This window comes from Muntiacus reevesi, chromosome 8 (assembly GCF_963930625.1).
Source record: "Muntiacus reevesi chromosome 8, mMunRee1.1, whole genome shotgun sequence".
Classification (NCBI taxonomy): Eukaryota; Metazoa; Chordata; class Mammalia; order Artiodactyla; family Cervidae; genus Muntiacus; species Muntiacus reevesi.
In genome coordinates this window covers 46784094-46806416 of record NC_089256.1, presented here as the reverse complement: position 1 = coordinate 46806416, position 22323 = coordinate 46784094, and the positions used below count along the sequence as shown (strand labels likewise).

Sequence of the window (22323 nt, the reverse complement as noted above, 5' to 3'; positions counted from 1 at the left end):
AGTCTAGGTTTCTCTTCTTTCCCCACCTAGGAGCCCAAGATAGTAGGAAGACAATAAAAATGAGTTTACTTGAAGTTGAGTAATTTTTAGGTAAGGTTAGGTAGTGACTGAACAAGTTTTTCCTTATAGGGAGGATAAGAATTGGAGCTGCGGATCATTCAGACCTTGAAACAGAAAAAGGTCATAGAAATTCCTGCTTTTGCTTCAGATGCAGGGTGTACAAAAGTCCATTGCAAACTGCAGTTTTCTAAGTGTCAGTAGTTTCAACATTTTTAAAAAAAATCCTTGGATACTTACTTTAATATATAAGGGCACTGCAGAGGTGGATTTGGTAGTGTGGGGTGGAGGGGAATGTCTATGCATGTAGAAAATGAGAGAAAAATAGAAAGGAAAATAGGGATCTGTGTCCTCAAGGTCTGGAGTACTTGCAATGTCCCCAGTTAATCATTGATGCCTCCAGCCCTGATGGCCTCAGAGCTGGCACCGCTGCAGGGGGCCAGAGCACTTGCTCATGGAATGCTAAGGACGCATTTGGTAAAGTTAATGATTCATCACCCCCCCAACCCCCCAGCCCCTGTCCCAAGGCCCTGCATCCCTTTCTCTGACACTGACAGAAGGTTGCCTGCCTAACAGGGTGGAGGAAAGGATGATAACTCACAAATTCACTGTAAGACTAGACTCCCAAGGGGCTTCCTTCTGTAGGAAAGTTTCTTTCCTTAGCTGTTTCCTGAAGATAAGCTTCACAGAGAAAAAGAATGCGTTACTAGAGTGATTGTCTGATATTCCTTGGCATGAAGTTCTGTGCCAAGAGTGTACCACAAGATGACATGTTTTTTATATGGATATGTGGCATCTGCCACCTTCAGATGTGCATAATGTTTATTTGTGTACCACTTTTAATTCCAGTTCTAGATTTAGGTACCTTGAGGGGCTCCACAAGTTAATAAATGGTTGTGCTATACATTTATTATGTGTGTTAAGTCGCTTCTGTCGTGTCTGACTCTTTGTGACCCCATGGGCTGTAGCCCACCTGGCTCATCTGTCCACGGGATTTCCAAGGCAAGAATACTGGAGTGAGTGGCATGCCCTATTCCAGGGTATCTTCCTGACCCAGGAATCAAACCTGCATCTTCTGTGACTCCTCAATGCAGGTAGCTTCCTTACCACTGAGCCACTGGGGAAGTCATATATTTATTATACAGACACACTGATATGAAAGGAACACATATTTTCATTCAATTTTTTTTTCTGTTTTACAGAGATCAAGGGTGTTATTTGCAAGGATATCAGAAAATGATAGTTAAGTAAAAGGAAAAGAGGAGCAACCCAGAGGCAATCTCTTTTTGTTTCATGTCACAATAGACATTATAATATGCACGTGGTCCCCTTCAGCCCCATCACCCTGAGATAGGACATGTGTGCTTGGCAAGGCCGCAATGGTCCAGGGTGTGAGAGCACAGCCACCTACCATCCCCTTTCTCCCATGTGCTGATAAAGCATCCTCTCTGACCTTGCTGAGGCCTGTGATGAAAATTACAGTTGCCAGTCACTGAAGGCTTTCTTTGTAAATGCAATTTGGGGTTATCCGGTGAATTTGGTTTTGCTGCATCTGTACGCATGCTCTCTTTTCTTGGAAGTGGACACGTGTGTAAAAGCTGCTGATGTTGCCTATTTGCAACACCAACAGTTTCTTTCTCAGGAGGGTTCTATGATGTCTTCTGGGCATTTCTAATGTTAAAATCCCCCAATTCAGGGTCCCAGGCTTTGCACTGATGGGCCAGTCTGAGCCCTGCTCCTCTGAAGAGGAATCCATTCCGAAGGGCTGTTTGAGTTTCTTGGGTTTCAGGGCCCTTGGGGAACTTTCTCTGAAACTCAAAGTGATTTCTTTTCTTGGAACTTCTCTCTCCCTGCATTTCCCCCTCATTGGGGAAACATCTTCTCTCTGAACAAGTTGCTATGAGGCTCAGATATGTTAAGTATTTAGAAAAGTGCTTAACACTTAGCACTTAGAAAATGTTAGCTGCTAACAATTCGTAGAGAGAGTGGTCTCGGGTAGCACTGCCTGATAGACACATCAAGCAAGGCACATATGTAGGTGCACCTTTCCTAGTAGCCACATTAAAACACTAAAACGAAACAAGTGAAATTAGTTCTAACAATATATTTTATTTAACCCAATATATCAAGGTTACTATCTTTTCAATATGTAATCAGTGTTTCTAAATTATGGAGGCATTTTACATTCTCTTTTCATAGTAACTCTTCAAAGCCCCTTGTGTAATTTATACTTACTCTTATGGTATGACTCAGGATCAGCCACATTTCAAGCACCTGGTCACCATGTGTGGCTAGTGGCCGCCGTACTGGGCAGCTCAGATCTAGAACCTTGCTACCCAAGGTGAATTCTAGGGTCCAGCAGCCTCAATAGCATCTGAGAGCTTATCTGAATGGCAGAATCTCAGGCCCACCCCAGATCCATAGAAGTAGAATCTGCATTTTTAAGAAGTATCTGTTGCTTGTTAGAGTGGGAAGCATTGGTCTAGAATCCCCATGTTCAGTCCCCACCCCTGGGGTTCTGATTTAATTGGTCCAAGGTTGTACCCGGGCACTAGTATTTGCTTTGAATCTCCCCCAGTGATTCTAATCATGCAACCAGGCTTGAGAGACATCTGTGTGGTGGGCTCTGAAGCCAGGATGCCTGACTGGGCCACTTTCTATCTTCAAGGCCTCAAGAAATCTACCAAAACTCTGCATCTCAATTTCCTCATTTCTAAAATGGAGATGTAAGTAGTATTTGCTTCACGGGCTGCTTATGAGGATTATATGAGTTAACACATGTAATGTACCCAGAACAATACTTGATACATAGGAAGTACTCCTTGTATACAAGCTCTCACCCTTTCTTCTTTTCCTTGAAGGTCCGGGGCTACCCAGAGCCCCAAGTGACATGGCACAGAAACGGACAACCCATCACCAGTGGGGGCCGCTTCCTGCTGGACTGTGGTACCCGGGGGACATTCAGCCTTTTGATTCATGCTGTGCGTGACGAGGACAAGGGAAAGTACACCTGTGAAGCCACCAATGGCAGTGGTGCCCGCCAGGTGACGGTGGAGTTGACGGTAGAAGGTGAGTCCCAGGAGGTGAAAACCCTGGGGAGAGATAAGCCATCAGTTTCCTATGGCCTGCAGCTCCTGCTTCAGCCCTCTCTTGGGAGAGGAACACAGAGAAAACATTCCCATATCCTGAACTCAGGACCTTGTCGTCTTATGGGGGAAATGTGGTCCCTGGAACAAGGGAGGCATCCAGAAGACGATGTCGGACTATACATCACCTCACTCCCCGCCTTCAGCCTTCCCTTTGCTTCCCCTCACACTGAGACTCCTCATCATGGCCTTACGAGGCCCAGTGCACTCCTGCCTGGCTCTCCAGACCCATTTCCCTCCGTTCCTCCACTGTGGTCACTGCTAGCTCCACTGTGGTCACACTGGCCCTCTGCTTGTCCTTGAGCAAAACCTCAGGGCCTTCGCCTGCTGTTCCCTGTGTAAAGAAGAGCTCTTTCCACAGCCCTGCCCCTGACTTGGCCCCTCACTTACTTCAGATCTCTGCTCAGACACCCCCTCCTTGGAGAACCCTCTCTGATGCTTCATCCCCAGGGCTCTCCATCCTCTCACTCCACCCCAACTTTTCCTTCCAGGGCCATCACTGTCTCCTATTTTGCTCCTCCATCCAAATACCCGCTAACTGGAAGTTCTAGAAGAGGGATTTTTATCTTGTTTACTGCTGTATCTCTAGCATCAAGAAAACTTCCTAGCATGTGATACTGAACTAGTTAGAGAATGAACAATGTTTTTATAATCGTTATAAAGTAATACATGCCTGTCATAAAAAGCTTGGTAAAACTCAAAAAAATATATAGGAGATAAACATACCAGCTTGTTAACACTGATTATTTTGTTGTTGTTTTATTTCCTTTGTACTTAAAAAAAAATTTTATTAACTTCAAAAGTTCCAGGAAAACATTTGACTGTAAGTAAAACTATTCCTTTGTGACTGGTATATCTCTCACATGCTAAAGACACTCCACCAGTGAGAACATTTCCAGTTCAGGCCACTGGCTTCTGCTTAATGGCCTGACATCTTAAAGGACGTGGACATTCATCGGACCCTCAGAAGTATAACAAGTGTCCCTCCACCCTTCTCAAGGGCTTATAAATCAGAGGGTCAGACTCATTTTCTCCTCTCAGGAAACAGTCCTCCCAACCTTGATTTCAAGGGATACTATGTGCCAGAGAAGGTTTCAGAAGGGGGTGAGGTGTACTCAGGCCAATGTTTTTCCTGTTTGCTTGCATCATGAAAGGACACACAGGCTGTTTCATAGAACAGGATATGCATAGTTTGGATGCTTTCCCCAAATTCTTCAACTAATTGACTCATTCCTTTTTTTAATGGCCTTCCAGTACCTGTGGGCTGGGGTATTCCACATGGAAAGTGGTTCCTAGTCAGTCTCTGAATGGCCCCTATCTTGGCCAGTTCTGGTCCTGTGTTTTCCCCTACATTATGCACCTTTCATGCCCAGACTTGAGTTGAGGCCCACAGATAAAAATTACTTTATCCTCTTGTGTTACTCAGCCCAGGCTGCCATAACAAAATACCACAGACTGCATGCCTTAAATAACAGAAATTAATTTTCTCACAGTTTTGGCGGCTGAAGTTCAAGCTCAGGGTCCAGCAGGATTTGGTTTCTGGTGAAGGCTCTGTTTCTGACTAGCCACCTTTCTGCTGTGTTCTCTCATGGCAGAGATAACTCTGGTGTCTCTTGATCTTCTTATAAGGGCACCAGCCTTATTGGATTAGGTGTGTATGTGTTAGTCACTCAGTCCTGTCCAATTTTTGCAACCTCACAGACTGTAGTCCTCCGGGCTCCTCTGCTCATGGAATTTACTGGAGTGGGTTGCCATTTCCTACTCCAGGGGATCTTCCTGACCCAGGGATAGAACCCTTGGCTCTTGCGTCTCCTGCATTGGCAGGTGGATTCTTTACCACTGTACCACTTGGGAAGCGCTCTTGGATTAGGGCCACACCCTTTTGACTTCACTGAACCTTTGTCATGTCTTCAAAGGCCCTGTCTCCAAATACAGCCACATGGGGTGAGGGTGGGGGGGATTAGGGTTTCAATATATGAATTTGGGTGGGGACACAGAAATGTTTAAAACATCCCTTTTCTGATTTTCTATTTGGAACCAGGGAAATGAGGAATCAGAGGTCCAAGGTTCTGGTCCAACTTTTGCCAGTAAATGTGTGACTTTAAATTCCATATCTCTGTTTCTGCAGAATAAAGGATTTGAATTCTCTGGTCTTTACAGCCTGACTAGTCCTTGTTTTCTATGATCTAGTTTAAAGGAATAGAGTTGGTAGGAGTGTAATGTGTGCTCAGTCATATCTGACTCTTTTGCAACCCCATGGACTGTAGACCACCAGGCTCCCCTGTCCATGGGATTTTCCAGGCAAGAGTACTGGAGTGGGTTGCCATTTCCTTCTCCAGGGGAATCTTCCTGACTCAGGGATCAAACCCATGTCTCTTGAGTCTCCTGCACTGGCAAGTGGATTCTTTACCACTAGCGCCAGCTGGGGAGCTATATACAACCCAGATCACATGAAACCTTTTTTTTTTTTTTGATTCCCATCAGTGAGGACATTAGATCTGATGTCTCAACTAAGCAGAAAAAGTTTTATTAGGTCGTGGTACTTGAGGAGGGGAAAGGAAAGCAGGTGGGAGAGCTGATAACAGAATGGGAAAACTCTAAGGCTCTCAACCTTGCCCCCACCCCTTTGGCTTTTATTTGGGGAGATCACTGAAGATGTTTTATTCCTTCTAACACTAGGAGATAGAGAATAACCTAAAGGCCACAGCCCCTTTAAATGTGAATGGCCCTGTATTCCCTTTTGCTTCTACATCAAAGGCCAGTTTTGGCCCATGTGTGGTTTGGGACCACCCCATAGACAATGGGCTTGAAAGAATCCACTCTGGTCCCTTATGCCATGGATAAATTGTCAATGGTGCCATGCTAGCCCAAAGAGAATCCAGCAGCGCCCCCTGCTTCTCACCAGCTTTATGTACTGTGCTTTTTCCTTATGCTTCTTATTTAGAAAGAGCAGTTTCTGGAATTAAGAGTATGATTCATATATGGAACCTTTTGAACCCCCTAATGATAAAGTTTAGCTGGCAGTGTTATCCAATGGTCTTGGATTTTACCTCCACTAACTTCTAACCTTTTGAACCTTATTTCCTTTCCCAGAAACAGATGCTAATGGCTGCCCCATGGACTGTGTAAGGATCAGCACAGAAGTGTCAAATAGCAGGCACTCAGTAAAGGGTAGCTTTGTGATTCAAACCTGGCATTAACATCCTAAGAACTACTCACAGAGGGAAACCCTTGCATGAAGAGTGGAAGAGAAAGCTTTCTCCTGTGATTTCCTTCGGCAACCAGGGCCAAGAAGCATGCAGTATCCCCCATGAGGGCAAGCTTCTTAATGACAGGACCATTCATGACCTTGTGCAGTGGAATTAAACCCTAGGCCGAACCCTGGAAAGGGTCTGTGTAGCCAGCCCTGACGCTCACCCACCTCCAGAGAGCTGGTCACAGAGCTTGGTATAGAGCAAGGGAGAGATGTGACACCTGCCCCCTTGGGAGCATCTCTCTAATGGAGGGGCCATGGCCTGTTTTCTAGCCTCAACTGTCCAGAAAAATACAGTTGATCCTTGAACAGTACAGATCCTTGAACCTTGCAGCTCCACTTATGCAGGGATTTTTTTCAGTAGTAAATACATTACTACATGATCTGAGATTGGTTAAATCTGCAATGTAGAACCGCAGATTTAACTACATAGAAACTGCATGTGTATGGAGAGCTGACTATAAGTTATACAGATTTTCCACTGCGGGGAGGATGGGCACCCCTAATCCCCAAGTTGTTAAAGGGTCAACTATATAGTACTGAGGAAATCCCATGGACAGAGGAGCCTGGCGGTCTACAGTTCAGTGGGTCGCAAAGAATGGGACAAGACTTAGCACACATATGACGTGAGCCACATGTGTGATCTTACGTTTTCTAGTAGCCACATTTTTTAAGTTGAAATCAATTTTGATAAAATATTTTACTTACTTAATACAATGTATTCAAGATTTATCATTTCAAAACATAATCAATATGAAAATTATTCCTAAGATATTTTATGTTCTTTAACATTTGCAACATATTTTACAGAGTAGCACATCTTAATTTAAACCAACTGTATTTCAAGAGCTCAGTAATGACTGGTGGCTAATGGCTACCATACCAGACAGCAGAGCTCTAGAAACTCCCATGTGAATAGGGATAAACAAGGCTTACATGGAGAAAAGAGAAGAGGAGCCCACAGGTATAAACAAGGTGGTGGCTTGTCCAGGGCAGTCACTCCATAGTGTGAACCTAGGGCGTGGGGTAGAGTGAGGGGTGGGGCTGAAATGAGGAGATATGCCCCTCACCCCATGGTCTGACTCTGAGAAGGCCCTTTGTGTCTCAGGGACCAGACAGTCACTGAAGTCATTTCAAGCAATAGATGGTTAATTTTAAGGACTTGAGCTCAGGAATCCAGGGAAAGCCAAACTAACTGGCCCAGAGGTGATCCAACCTCAGAACAGCTCAGACTCACCATTAAGCATGTTTAAGGCAAATGCAAGGGCACCCAGATCACCTGGGGAATCTTGTGAAAATGCAGATTCTGGTTCTGTAGGTCTGGAGTGCTGCACACATGCCTACAGTTCTGACCAATTCAGTTCAGTTCAGTTCAGTCGCTCAGTCATGTCCAACCCTGTGACCCCATGGACTGCAGCACGCCAGGCCTCCCTGTCCATCACCAACTCCAGGAGTCTACTCAAACTCATGTCCATAGAGTCAGAGATGCCATCCAATCATCTCATGCTCTGTCATCCCCTTCTCCTCCTGCCCTCAATCTTTCCCAGCATCAGCATCTTTTCAAATGAGTCAGCTCTTCATATCAGGTGGCCAAAGTATTGGAGTTTCAGCTTCAACATCAGTCCTTCCAATGAATATTCAGGACTGATTTCCTTTAGGATGGACTGGTTGGATCTCCTTGCAGTCCAACGGACTCTCAAGAGTCTTCTCCAACACCACAGTGCAAAAGCATCAATTCTTTGGTGCTCAGCTTTCTTTATAGTCCAACTCTCACATCCATACATGACTACTGGAAGAACCATAGCCTTGACTAGACAGATCTTTGTTGGCAAAGTAATGTCTCTGCTTTTTAATGTGTTGTCTAGGTTGGTCATAACTTCTCTTCCAAGGAGCAAGCATCTTTTAATTTCATGGCTGCAGTCATCATCTGCAGTGATTTTGGAGCACCCCAAAATAAAGTCTCTCACTGTTTCTGCTGTTTCCCCATCTATTTGCCATGAAGTGACAGGACCAGATGCCATGATCTTAGTTTTCTGAATGTTGAGCTTTAAGCCAACATTTTCACTCTCCTCTTTCACTTTCATCAAGAGGCTCTTTAGTTCTTCTTCAGTTTCTACCATAAGGGTGATGTCATCTGCATATCTGAGGTTATTGATATTTTTCCCCGAAATCTTAATTCCAGCTTGTGCTTCATCCAGCCCAGTGTTTCTCATGATGTACTCTGCATATAAGTTAAATAAGCAGGGTGACAATATACAGCCTTGACGTACTCCTTTTCCTATTTGGAACCAGTCTGTTGTTCCATGTCCAGTTCTAACTGTTGACCTGTATGTTCTGACCTGCATACAGGTTTCTCAGGAGGCAGGTCAGGTGATCTGGTATTCCCATCTCTTTCAGAATTTTCCACAGTTTGTTGTGATCCACACAGTCAAAGGCTTTGGCATAGTCAATAAAGCAGAAGTAAATATTTTTCTGGAACTCTCTTGCTTTTTTGATGATCCAGCAGGTGTTGGCAATTTGATCTCTGGTTCTTCTGTCTTTTCTAAATCCAGCTTGAACATCTGGAAGTTCATGGTTCATGTATTGTTGAAGCCTGGCTTGAAGAATTTTGAGCATTACTTTGCTAGCGTGTGAGATGAGTGCAATTGTGCGGTAGTTTGAGCATTCTTTGGCATTGTAGTTCTAACCAGCCCCTGGTGATGCCCGTGTGGCTGGTCCACAGATCACACTTCAAGTAGTAAGGAAGAATTCCATTACAGATGTGACGTATTTATCCTAGTATGAGTGATTCTCAAAGGTGAGCGTGCATCAGAATTACCTGGAGGGCTTCTGAAACCACAAACTGCTAGGCTCTGCCCCAGAGTTTCTGGGTTAGTAGCTGTAGGATGAGCTGAAGAGTTTTCATTTATAAAAGTTTCTTAGTGGTGTTGATACTAGGTTGATGTACACTGGGTCCAACACTTTGAGAACCAGTAGGCTAGTGCCTATACCTAATATGTTAGAGTTCTCCAGAGAAATAGAATAGATCATATGTATGTGTGTATAAAAAGATTCATGACAAGGAATTGGCTGTCATGATTATGGGAGCCGACAAGTCCTAAGAGCTTCAGTCAGCAAGATGGAGAACCAGGAGACCTGATGGTGTCATTCCTGTCCAAATTCTAAAGTCTGAGAATCAGGACAGCTGATGATGTGGTTTCAGTCCTAAGCTGGAAGGCCCTGTAGGTGATGGTTTCTGAGGCTGCCCCACTTGTCTCTGTTGAAAAGCAAGGACACGTCCCTCATCCTGGAATGTCTCCCATGAGCTGAGAGTGCGTCCCTCTATTCACAGCCTTGTGCACCACTCTGTTCCTCTCTGGGTCAGGCCCATTTCAGATAGGCTCCCCGCCCTCTTGGAGTTTACCTCCTACTGGGAAAGAGACTATAAGTAGATAACCAATATAACTTGTAGTAGAATTAAGTACTCCCTGACTGTGTGTGAGAAACAGAGCCAGGTGGCAGGCCACCTAGAATGTGGCAGCAGAAGGGAGAGTGACCCCACATCACAGAATTCAAGGGGGAAGAGTGGCCTTAGTGACCACTAGCCTAGCTATGCTGATGTCGCTGACCCCAGTGTTATCTGGTGATATTTGGATTTGTAGGAAATGCTTGTACACTATGTTTTTTGCTACTACCCTTTTTCGGGGACAGATTTCTCAGATCCCTTTCATTTTCACATTGAATTAGATTGATGACAATATATATTTTGAGACTATGTCTATTTACAGTGGTTGAGTTTTAAATCACCGTATTCCTCAAGAACATCTGTTATGATTCTCCTTTTGTTGTGTTGTTCTTTTCTTTCACACCATCTTCTTTTACTTAAATCTTCTACCTCCTTCAAAGACCTGTAGGAAAGTTATGACAAACCTAGATATAATATTAAAAAGCAGAGACGTTACTTTGCCAACAAAGGTCCGTCTAGTCAAGGGTATGGTTTTTCCAGTGGTCATGTATGGATGTGAGAATTGGACTGTGAAGAAAGCTGAGCACCGAAAAATTGATGCTTTTGAACTGTGGTGTTAGAGAAGACTCTTGAGAGTCCCTTGGACTGCAAGGAGATCCAACCAGTCCATCCTAAAGGAAATCAGTCCTGAGTGTTCATTGGAAGGACTGATGCTGAAGCTGAAACTCCAATACTTTGGCCACCTCATGTGAAGAGTTCACTCATTGGAAAAGACCCTGATGCTGGGAGGGATTGGGGGCAGGAGGAGAAGGGGACGACAGAGGATGAGATGACTGGATGGCATCACCGACTCAATGGACATGAGTTTGGGCAAACTCCGGGAGTTGGTGATGGACAGGGAGACCTGGCATGCTGCGATTCATGGGGTCCCAAAGAGTCGGACACGACTGAGCGACTAAACTGAACTGAATTATATTTCCCATTTATACTCTTTATAAACTCTTTTCAGTCCATAACACCCCCGATTACTCTCCTTTTTGTAGGTGTATATGCCCTATTTTTTTTCTTACCCAGTCAGAATATTAAAATGCTCTGAATTTTTGTCCTTTTCTATCTCATCAAAGTTAAATATATAAATGTGGTAGAGATAAAATTATTCTTTTTGCCCCTACAGTCTCATTGTTAAACATTTGTGTGTCAAGACTGCCTTGGCAGAGGCTCACATATTTGCTACATGGAAAAGTTAGATGACAAATGTCTCAGTCTCATTCTGTTCTTGAAGGATGACTTCCAAATCCTTGTCTCCCTCCCTCAGCTGTTTCCACCTTCCAATTTGCCTCTGAAATATATACCAGCACTGCTGACTGGCCCAGTTTTTACTCTTGATGGTGCCATCTTTTCTCCTCATCTCTTACTCCTCCATCCGGTTCTCCCATCTCCACCCCAACTCCCGCACACTTTCCTGTTGCTTGTAGTCCTAGCCTCTTCTTCATTCATCAAACTTTATTGCATGTGCTAACTTCGTGCTGTTATCTAAGAGCAACAAGACTTGGTAATTGTGCTCAAGAGATTGACTTTCTTGACCTCATATTTCATCGTTATGTGATGATTAGGCAACAACATCAGGATGCATTTAGGAAGTGCTGACTTTGTGTGGTGCTGTGTGGGAGACAAAATACTTTGTCAGATCCTTTCTGCAAGAACCTGGTTGGTCAGATAAGACCCAGACATGTTGAAAGCTAAGTCAAAACACAAACCCAGTCATGAGACAGCATTGGTTTATCTGCCAAACAATTGGCACATCAGCTCTGTAAGCTTAGAGGAGGACGAGATATCTGGAGGCTGAAATGGTCTGTGCTGTCTTCTTGGTGGAGGAAGGACTTGGTTAGTCCTGGAGGAGCAGGTCAGATGGATGCTGTTTGGATGGCAGAGTGTGATTCTGATGATAGGGATGGGAGAAGAGTGGAGAGAATTAAGGCCTGAAGTGGAGGGTCGGGCAGGAGCAGAGATAGTGGGAAATAAAGCTGAAGGAGAGATTGGGAGGAGACTGTGGGAGGTCTGGAGCATGAGGCCAGGTAATTTGTAGAGTCATATCCATTCCAGAGTATGAGTGGACGGTTCTGCCCTTAATCGTTGCTTTTCCATTTTCATATTTCATGTAGCTCTCCAGGTGAAATGAAAGGAACTCGAACTGTTGGAGGCCATTATGAATTCATGACCTGATGGGTATGAAAATAAAGACCTAGATTGTAAAAAGAAAGAATGAAGGAAACCTTAAAAGAAGATAACATAGCAAGATAAGTTACAGACCACTGCTCCCCTTAGCTACAGCTAGAAGAACAGACATACTACGTGCTTCCTTCTGCTTCATGAATCTTCTAACTTATTTTTATTTTTCTGAACACATGAGTTTCTACCACACATGATCACAGATTTTTCACATGTTCCAAGTTTGTTACACTAATCCAGTGGACGGAGGAGCCTGGTAGGCTGCAGTCCATGGGGTCGCAAAGAGTCGGACACGACTGAGCGACTTCATCTTTACTTTTCACTTTCATGCATTGGAGAAGGAAATGGCAACCCACTCCAGTGTTCTTGCCTGGAGAATCCCAGGGACGGGGGAGCCTGGTGGGCTGCCGTCTGTGGGGTCTCGCAGAGTTAGATGCGACTGAAGTGACTTAGCAGCAGCAGCAGCAGCAGCATTTTGTGTAATTCTGAGCAAAAATGGGTTGCTTGTTAGTACAATGAATTTCTCCAGAACCGCACTTTAAAAACCTTCCCATACACTACACTTGCCCACTGGGTGATTTCTGATCAGACATCCATATAGTAGCTGCAGCCAAATTACTCCCACTACATCAGACCCACAAATGAGGAAGAGCTCAAACCAGAGGTGACTTTCTCTTTATTTCCTTTCTGATAAATTTTTATAAAATCAGTCTTTATGACTTAAGTGCTAAAGGGAATGCCTGCTACTTGGCTTGGTGTTTGGAGGGGGGAATCACAATGGAAAGTAACTCTTGAGAAGTGAGCTGGGATGCCTGGGAGTCTTGGCCTCAGAAAGAAGACTCTAAAGGAAATAGCCATTTTCTCTCTTTAGAGGATCTAAATCCTTTTCAGAGTACTTATTTAAGACAACTTAGAGATCACTGGTTGCCATTTATTGAATTATTCCTCTCTCCAAAATGAAACTTCAGGTCACTACTCCTTTGAACTCACTGAGTAGGATATGACTACCTTATCCATCGACTGGGAAGTAGTTTATCTTCTAAGTGGTGAATGTTTTATTTCAACCCCTTGAGGAAGAATTGGTTCTTTAGTTCATCAATTCCTGGGGACCCAAACAGAACTCCTGAAATGTCTACTTGACATCATGGGATGACCTCCTTAGCCTTATAGAAGGATGAGCAGCTGACCCTTGAACAACACAAGTTTGAAATGTGTGGGTCCACTTATACATGGATCTTTCTCAATAAATAGTACTTGTATTTTCATTTAATTAAGTGTGGGGCAAAGTTTGTCTTCGATTAGAGATCAAATAATCAAATCAAAAGAACTAGGGTTTAAGTCCCAGTTCTGTACAAGTCATTTCAACTTACTCCCCTTGGGTGAGTCATGTATCAGTTCTTGCGTTTTTGAGACAGATTAACAGTATGTGAATCTTCTACTTTGGGGTCGATGCCCCCAAACCCCATGTTCTTCAAGGGTCAACTACTTGTTACTGAGTGTCATTGTATAAGAATAATGCACATGTGTACCTTCCGTGGAGAATGCACTGTGGTGTGGCAGTGACCTCCAAACTCACTGACTGATTGGAGGCAGTAGAGTGAACCATTTATATGGGGTGAGGCCCCTGCTTATACAGGGACAGGCAGCCCCTGGGAGAAGCCTGTTAACATTTATGGTCAGGACTTTCATGACTCCTGGAAGACACAGCTAAAACTTTGACAGGTGACACCACAAACCTTCTTGGGAAGGAAGGCAGCCCAGCCACCTGGTCATCCTGAAGCTCTCCCTCCCTTCCCTTCCCCAGGCCATCACCAGATCCTGCTGGGCCAGCTCGTTTGTCCCCACTGCCACCATTCCAGCCCATCATCTCTGTCCTGTTGCACAGATTCCCAGCTTGTCTCCCCAGTTCCACACATACCCCATTGTAAATCAAAGGAGACTTTATCAGCCCTCCCTTCAAATCTTCCAGTGAGGATTTCTACCTTTAAACTGAAATTCAAGATCTTCAGCAGGCCCTGCACTGGAATGTCCCCTCCCCCACCTTTGAAGCACTTTGTCTTTCTCTTAAGGCTCAAGTTTTAGTCTAGTTTTTATTACACACATCAGTCTACTGGCTGAAGCCCTAGTTAATGCCTTATGCATAATAGGGACTGAATCTGCGTTTTAGTACAGATGAGGTCTCAAGGATCCCATGTCATATAGCAGAAAACTGTTTTGACACCACACTTACAGTCATTTTCCCCCCATTTTTTCCACTTCAGTGGTCTGTAACTTGTCTTGCTATGTTATCTTCTTTTAAGGTTTCATTCTTTCTTTCTTTTCTTTTTTTTTTTTTTTTTTTTACAGTCTAGGTCTTTATTTTTACGCCCATCAGACCATGAATTTATAGGGAATGGGCTCCAACAGTTTGGGTTCCTCTCCATTGGTCCTCACGAAGTATGCCTCTCTGGGTGGAGCAGGCTGGCACTTCAGATGAACCCAAGTCCCTTTCTCTTTGGCTTCCTTCTTTTTCTGATCGTTTTCCTTCACATGTTTCAGGAAGCTATTTCGGCTCATAGGATGCTTAATATGCTCAATATGCACATTAATTCTCTTGGCAAGAATCTTGCCCTTAACTTGTTTGTTTACAATGATGCCAACAGCATGCTGGGTAACATTGTAGACTCTCCCAGTTTTGCCATGGTAACATTTGTGGGGTATTCCTTTTTGAATAGTACCTATTCCCTTGATATTTACAATATCACCCTTCTTGTAGATTCACATGTATGTGGCCAAAGGTACAACTCCATGTTTTCTAAAAGGCCTAGAGAACATGTAGCAGGTGCCCTCCTCTTTCCCTTTGTGTTGGTCATTTTGGCGAATTACTGAAAGATGAAAGGGCTCATTCTTTTTTTGTTTTATAATATGAGTGCTCTGTTATTTATCCTAACATTGCTTTTTCTTTTTGCTATATTTTTTTCTTCTTTTTTCTCTTTATTGAGATACAGTTGACATATAACATTGCTAACACTACTTTTTATTCTGGTGTCCACCTGTATACCTTTGTTCCTTTATTTCCATGACTATACAGTGTTTTGTGATCATTCACCTTTAAATCCAAACATGCATATGAGTCAGTGCAGGCATCTGTTTTGTTATGTCTTCTAATGTGCCTGAGCATTTACATTTTGTAATAGTCATACTTGAAAATCTGTTGATGTCCAATATTGAAATTTTATATTGAAATAAATATTATTATAATTTACTTTCTTTTTATTTCTCCTTAATCTTTTACTTAGGGTTTTACATTTGTTTTCTCTTTGAACTTATATAGATAGATGGTTAGTTTCAAATATTGATTCAGCATGGCCCAGGGGACCTTGCTAAATGCATGTTATAAAAAGTGGGCACATGTTCTGATTGAGTGAAGAACCACTATTTTAAGCAATCCTCTTAATGTAGTATCTACTTTGAAGTTGCCTACGAGTAGGGTGACTGCTCCCTGGTTTGCCTGGAACAGTCCTGATTTATTCCTGTTGTCCTGGCAGAATTATTAAATATGTCCCTTTCATTGTCCAGAGACCCTGTTTAGATAATAAATTGTATCACCACATGTTTTTAGAAGCATTTCTTCTTTTTACTATCATGATTACATTATTACCCTTTTCAGCAGCATTCTCTGTATCTACTCAGCCTTAGACAAAAAGTGCTAGGTCCCTCCACTGTTGAACTTTTCACTCCTTAAAGCTGCCAGTATTCTCTTTTACTCATCCTTGAAAAATCTGAAATTACTGTTTAAATACCTTCGGTGCCTTTTTTTCCCTCTCACTAACTTGATCCTGTCTTCATCAATTCTTTTAACTTACTCTTCTATTTTTGGCATTTCTACCTTAATCCCCTTTCCACTCTTTTTCTTTTTCTTTTTTTTTTTTTTTTTAACATAACCTTGCTGTTCTGCCAGATTTTCATACTTTCACAAAATTAATTTTGCCTTATCTGACAATTTGCAGCTTCAAATTTTTGCCTATAAATAGACCTTGTTAGCTATTTTAGTCCAAATTCTCTTTTTGCTTTGATGTATGTCTTTGGTGTTAACACACATTAAAATAAGCATTCCTCAATTCCATTTTTAGCTGACTTCTTTATATGTTACCTTTGGATTGTACCATAAACTGCTCTTACTCTGATATACAAGTACCTCCAAACAGCATTCTTTTGTTACTCTTTGAGGAAATGCCATATTTTTACTTTATTTTCTTTTTTTTAAGGAGTAAAGGAATTCTAACTTTTGGATTAAGACATTTGGTTCCAAAGAGTTTTAAAGATGCTTAGTCTAACTTCTTTTATTGTATAAAATACTCATTACATTAAATTTGCCATTTAAATAATTTTAAAGTGTACAATTCAATGGCATTAAGTACATTCACAATGGCGTGCAGCTATCAGCACTGTCTAGCTCCAAAGTTTTCCATCATCCCAAACAGAACCCCACACCCACTGAGCAGTCACTCTCCTTCCCCCTCCTCCAGCCCCTAGCACATACTCATCTGCTTTCTGTCTCTGTGGATTTGCCTCTTCTGAACATTTCATACAAATGGAATCATATATTTTGTGTATGTCTGACTTTTTCCACTTAGCATAATTTTTCAAGGTTAATCTGTATGTAGCATGTGTCATCACTTTATTCCTTTGTATGACTGAATAGCATTTCATTGTATAGAGAGACCTTACATTGTTTATCCATTCATCCGTTGATCAGTCTAATTTTTAACAGCATGAAATGAGTGGTACAGTATAACGTTATAAGTGCAGTGAATGGTACAGAGATATTTTATTTTAAACTTGTAATTTTATATATGCGTACAGCTGATTAACAAATGTTGTGATAGTTTCAGGTGGAAAACAAAGTTACTCAGCCATATACATGTATCCATTCTCCCTCAAACTCCCCTCCCATCCAAGCTGCCACATAACATTGAGCAGAGTGTGCTATTATAGTAGAAGCTTGTTGGTTATCCATTTTAAATATAGCAGTGTGTACATGTCCATCCCAAACTCCCAAACTATCTCTTTCTCTCATTCTTCCCCCTGCTGGTAACCATAAGTTCATTTTCAAGTCTATCAGTCATTTTCTGTTTTGTAAATGAGTTCATTTGTATCACTTCTTTTTAGATTCCACATATAAGGGATATTATATGATATTTCTCTCTGTGTGTTTGACTTACTTCACTCAGCATGACAATCTGTAGGTCCATCTATGTTGCTGCAAATGACATTATTTCATTCTTTTTAATGGCTGAGTAATATTCCACTGTCTCTCTGTGTGTGTGTGTGTGTGTGTGTGTGTGTGTGCTATATCTTCTTTATCCATTCAGTACAGGGATATTTTAGATGAGAGTCTTAGTGGTTGGCATGTGACTAATGCTGGGGATAGAATGTGTATAAGAGGTTATAACATTTGGATATATTTTCTTCTGGGTATTTTATATTTTATTTATGTTTGGGTCATTTTACTATGTTTGGGTATTTTATTTCACTTTTACCTGCTTATGATCACATTGATTAGAAAAGTTTGCATGCTGCTCCTTTTTTCATAAAATTCATTTGTTTAACAAATATTTGAATGCCTATAATATGATGGGAACTAGTGTGTTTACCTCTGATGGATACAAAGTTCTGATAAGGATATGGTTTGGAAGTTATCAGCTTATGGGTATTATTTAAAGTCATAGGACCAAGACCCCCCAGGGAAGAGTCCATAGCGCTGAGGAGAGGACCAAAGACTCAGCCCTAAGGTGCTCTTGGTGATAAAGTTCCAGGAAAGAAGGAGGTTGAGGGAGAACAGGCAACCTGGTAAAAGCCGGAGAGTCTGGAGGAAAAAGTGTTGGAGGGGATGGCCCCTGGTGTCAAGTGCTACTGAATGAGATGGGGAAGAGGTTGGACCACGGGGTTTAGCAAGGTGGTGGTCAGAAGGGAGCTCAGTGGAGTGGAGAGGATCACAGCCCAGCTGGAGTGTGCTAAGGAGCTCATGATGTAATGTTTGAAAATAGTTCTGAATGTTTCATTTATTCTGAAACATAATTCAGTGGCAGAAAAAGATTCTAATTGTACATTTTAACTGAGCCACTTATTATCTCCCTATCAACGTGTGACGTTTGCATTGTTTCCAATATTTACTATTACCAACAAGACCACAGTGAGTAGCTTTGTAAACTTTCTTTCCTACTTTTAGCATCATTTCCTTTCACTAGAGAGACAGAAAGGAAGATGCTGGTCTAAGAGGAGAGCATCTTTAAAGCTTACAATTCTCATGTGCTCAGACACTTTCTGAAAGAACTGACTAGTTGGTATTCTTCCAATGTTATCTAGCATCTTGACCTCCCTGAACAGGTCTTTCCTTTTATCTGCTTATAAGTTCTTTTAACCTTGAAAAGAGAATCTAATGAGAACTACTAAACCCACATTATGGGATGAAAATTATACACAGCTAGTTTAGTTCAGTTCAGTCACTCAGTCATGTCTGACTCTTTGCAACCCCATGGAGTGCAGCATGCTAGGCCTTCCTGTCCATCACCAACTCCAGGAGTCTACTCAAACTCATGTCCATTGAGTCAGTGATGCCATCCGACCATCTCATCCTCTGTCATCCCCTTCTCCTCCTGCCTTCAGTTTTTCCCAGCATCAGGGTCTTTACAAATGAGTCAGCTCTTCATATCAGGTGGCCAAAGTATTGGAGTTTCGGCTTCAACCTCAGTCCTTCCAATGAATATTCAGGACTGATTTCCTTTAGGATGGACTGGTTGGATCTCCTTGCAGTCCAAGGGATTCTCAAGAGTCTTCTCCAACATCATAGTTCAAGTGCATCAATTCTTTGGTGCTCAGCTTTCTTTATAGTCCAACTCTCACATCCATACATGACTACTGGAAAAATCAAAGCTTTGACTAGACGGACCTTTATTGGCAAAGTAATGTCTCTGCTTTTTAATGTGCTGTCTAGGTTGGTCATAACTTTCCTTCCAAGGAGCAAGTGTCTTAATTTCATGGCTTCAGTCACCATCTGCAGTGATTTTGGAGCCCCCCAAAATAGAGTCTCTCACTGTTTCCACTGATTCCCCATCTATTTGCCATGAAGTGATGGGATCAGATGCCATGATCTTAGTTTTCTGAATGTTGAGCTTTAAGCCAGCTTTTTCACTCTCCTCTTTCACTTTCATCAAGAGGCTCTTTAGTTCTTCTTCACTTTCTGCCATAAGTGTGATGTCATCTGCATATCTGAGGTTGTTGATATTTCTCCTGGCAATCTTGATTCCAGCTTGAGCTTCATCTAACCCAGCATTTCTCATGATGTACTCTGCATAGAAGTTAAAAGCAAACTGACAATATATAGCCTTGACGTACTTCTTTCCCGATTTGGAACCAGTCTGTTGTTCCATGTCTGGTTCTAACTGTTGCTTCTTGACCTGCATACAGATTGCTCAAGAGGCAGGTCAGGTGGTCAGGTGGTATTCTCATCTCTTTCAGAATTTTCCATAGTTTGTTGTGGTCTACACAGTCAAAGGTTTTAGCATAGTCAATAAAGCAGAAGTAGATATTTTTCTGGAACTCTCTTGCTTTTTTGATGATCCAAAGGATGTTGGCAATTTGATCTCTGGTTCCTCTGCCTTTTCTAAATAAAGCTTGAACATCTGGAAGTTCACAGTTCACGTATTGTTGAAGCCTGGCTTGGAGAATTTTGAGCATTACTTTGCTAGTGTGTGAGATGAGTGCATTTGTGCGGTAGTTTGAGCATTCTTTGGCATTGCCTTTCTTTGGGATTGGAATGAAAACTGACCTTTTCCAGTCCTGTGGCCACTGCTGAGTTTTCCAAATTTGCTGGCATATTGAGTGCAGCACTTTCACAGCATCATCTTTTCAGATTTGAAATAGCTCAACTGGAATTCCATCACTTCCACTAGCTTTGTTCGTAGTGATGCTTCCTAAGGCCTACTTGACTTCCTGTTTCAGGATGTCTGGCTCTAGACAAGTGGTCACACCATCATGATTATCTGGGTTGTGAAGATCTTTTTTGGTATACTTCTTCTGTGTGTTCTTGCTACCTCTTCTTAGTATCTTTTGCTTCTGTTAGGTCCATACCATTTCTGTCCTTTATTGTGCCCATATTCACATGAAAAGTTCCCTTGATATCTCTAATTTTCTTGAAGAGATCTCTAGTCTTTCCCATTTTATTGTTTTCCTCTATTTCTTTGCATTGATCACTGAGGGAGGCTTTATCTCTCCTTGCTATTCTTTGGAACTCTGCATTCAAATGGGTATATCTTTCCTTTTCTCCTTCACCTTTCCCTTCTCTTCTTTTCACAGCTGTTTGTAAAGCCTTCTCAGACAACCATTTTGCCTTTTTGCATATCTTTTTCTTGGGGATGGTCTTGATCACTGCCTCCTGTACAATGTCACGAACCTCCGTCCCTAGTTCTTCAGGCCCTCTGTCTATCAGATCTAATCCCTTGAATCTATTTGTCACTTCCACTATATTGACATAAGGGATTTTATTTAGGTCATACCTAAATGGTCTAGTGGTTTTCCCTACTTTCTTCAATTTAAGTCTGCATTTGGCAATAAGGAGTTCATGATCTGAGCCAGTCAGTTCCCAGTCTTGTTTTTGCTGACTGTTTAGAGCTTCTCCATCTTTGGCTGCAGAGAACATAATCAGGCTGATTTTGGTATTGACCATCTGGTGATGTCCATGTGTAGTGTTTTCTCAGCTAACTAAATAGTTTTATTAAGAGAAAGCACATGTACAACAATTGCCAACCCATATGGAACCACGATGTGAATGTGATGCCACTGTTTGCTATTAACTCTTTTTCAGTGAGATCTTGGTGTAACCTTAAACCAGATGTGGCTGAGGAAAGTACTCAGCCGTGAGCTTCATCCTCCTCTCCTATGTTCCTATGCATTCATGTGTGATCATGCTGGGATTTAAGGAAGTCTCCCCTTTTCCAGGAAACCCCCTGCAGATATCCCACTGCAGCTGCCTGCTGTTATCAGGGAATGACTTCTACCCTTCCCAGGAGTGCTTTGGGTGGGGTTTTATAAACATTCTCAGACTATCACAAAAAGATAGCAACTTTCAAGCCCATTGTCATCTCAAAAATTTCCTCCTCTTCCCTTCTCTATTCCTCGAAAATACCCCTCCACTTTGTGGTCACTTCCTGGTCTCATTGTGAGTTGTTCCTCCCAGCAGCAGCAGTTAGATAAAGGAGGTGACACCAGCCACCTGGGTTTGCTGTTTAACTGCTTCCTGCCCAGCACAGCAGCACCCCACTGCGGACCAGCAGTGCCCACTGTCCTGCTGGTGCCTGTCCTGGGAGGTGCTGGCTTCACTGGAGCTCCTCTCCAGTGATCTGCTTGTTCCAGCTGGACAGATACAGCTGTTTGCTGGGCCTTAAGTGGGGTGGTGATTGGGTCAGATGGGAATGGACTTGGCAAGAGTGATGCATGTGTATCTCCCTGCTCCATTCCGTTGGCTCCTTTTCTGGAGAGGTCCTGATTTCCACAGAGCATCCCCAAAGTGGAAGGTCCAAGAACATATAACTGCTCAGCAGAATGGTGGAGTGTTCTAGAACAGGCAGACTGGGATGCTTTCCTGTACAATTACTGGCTCTGTGACTCAAGAGGGTGACTTCACATTTCTGAATCTCATTTTTTCTCACCAGTTTAAAAAATATAGCAGGATGATGTGATACCAGTCTGCTTAAATTATTACAGGAAATCCATGCAATGATATATGTAAAGTAACCACCATAGAGCCAGACCCAGTACAGCCTCAATCAGGGTGAACTGTTACCATCATTATCTCACCCCATACTCCTTGTTGACTCCCTGACTTTTGTTGCTCCAAGTTGGTAGCTCAGACTTGGCTCTTCAAGCCTCTTTCTCTTTGTTTCCTACTTGCAGGGAGCTCTGTGAAGAAGCCTGGTCAGCCTGTTGTTTCCAAAGCCTTAGGGTAAGTTCTGGGGTGTTGGGTAAGGGCTGGATTGGCTCCTGTTGCCTTGGCACAACAGCCTGGGGAGCAAGTTTTCTCAAGCCTCCCAGGTTATAACTAAAGCAGGAGCCTACTGGGGTGTGACATGTCATTCACACAGCCCCTCCCAACCCTGTGGCCTCTGTGGATCGCTCCTTTGGTCCAGCTGCTAAATGCAAGTGGGCTATGTGGC

At 42.7% G+C, this 22323-nt stretch overlaps 1 protein-coding gene and 1 pseudogene across 5 annotated transcripts in view; one reads left to right on the top strand and one right to left on the bottom strand.

Moving 5' to 3' along the window:
* Positions 1-22323, top strand: part of MYLK (myosin light chain kinase) — a 284285-nt gene that overhangs the window by 139506 nt on the left and 122456 nt on the right. For all 5 annotated transcript variants that reach the window (XM_065943432.1, XM_065943428.1, XM_065943429.1 and 2 more), the window contains 2 exons: positions 2919-3126; positions 22064-22112. In XM_065943432.1, coding sequence (XP_065799504.1) covers positions 2919-3126; positions 22064-22112 — 257 coding nt within the window. The remainder of the gene's footprint in view (positions 1-2918; positions 3127-22063; positions 22113-22323) is intronic.
* On the bottom strand, positions 14501-14982 carry LOC136173521 (large ribosomal subunit protein eL21-like; annotated as a pseudogene).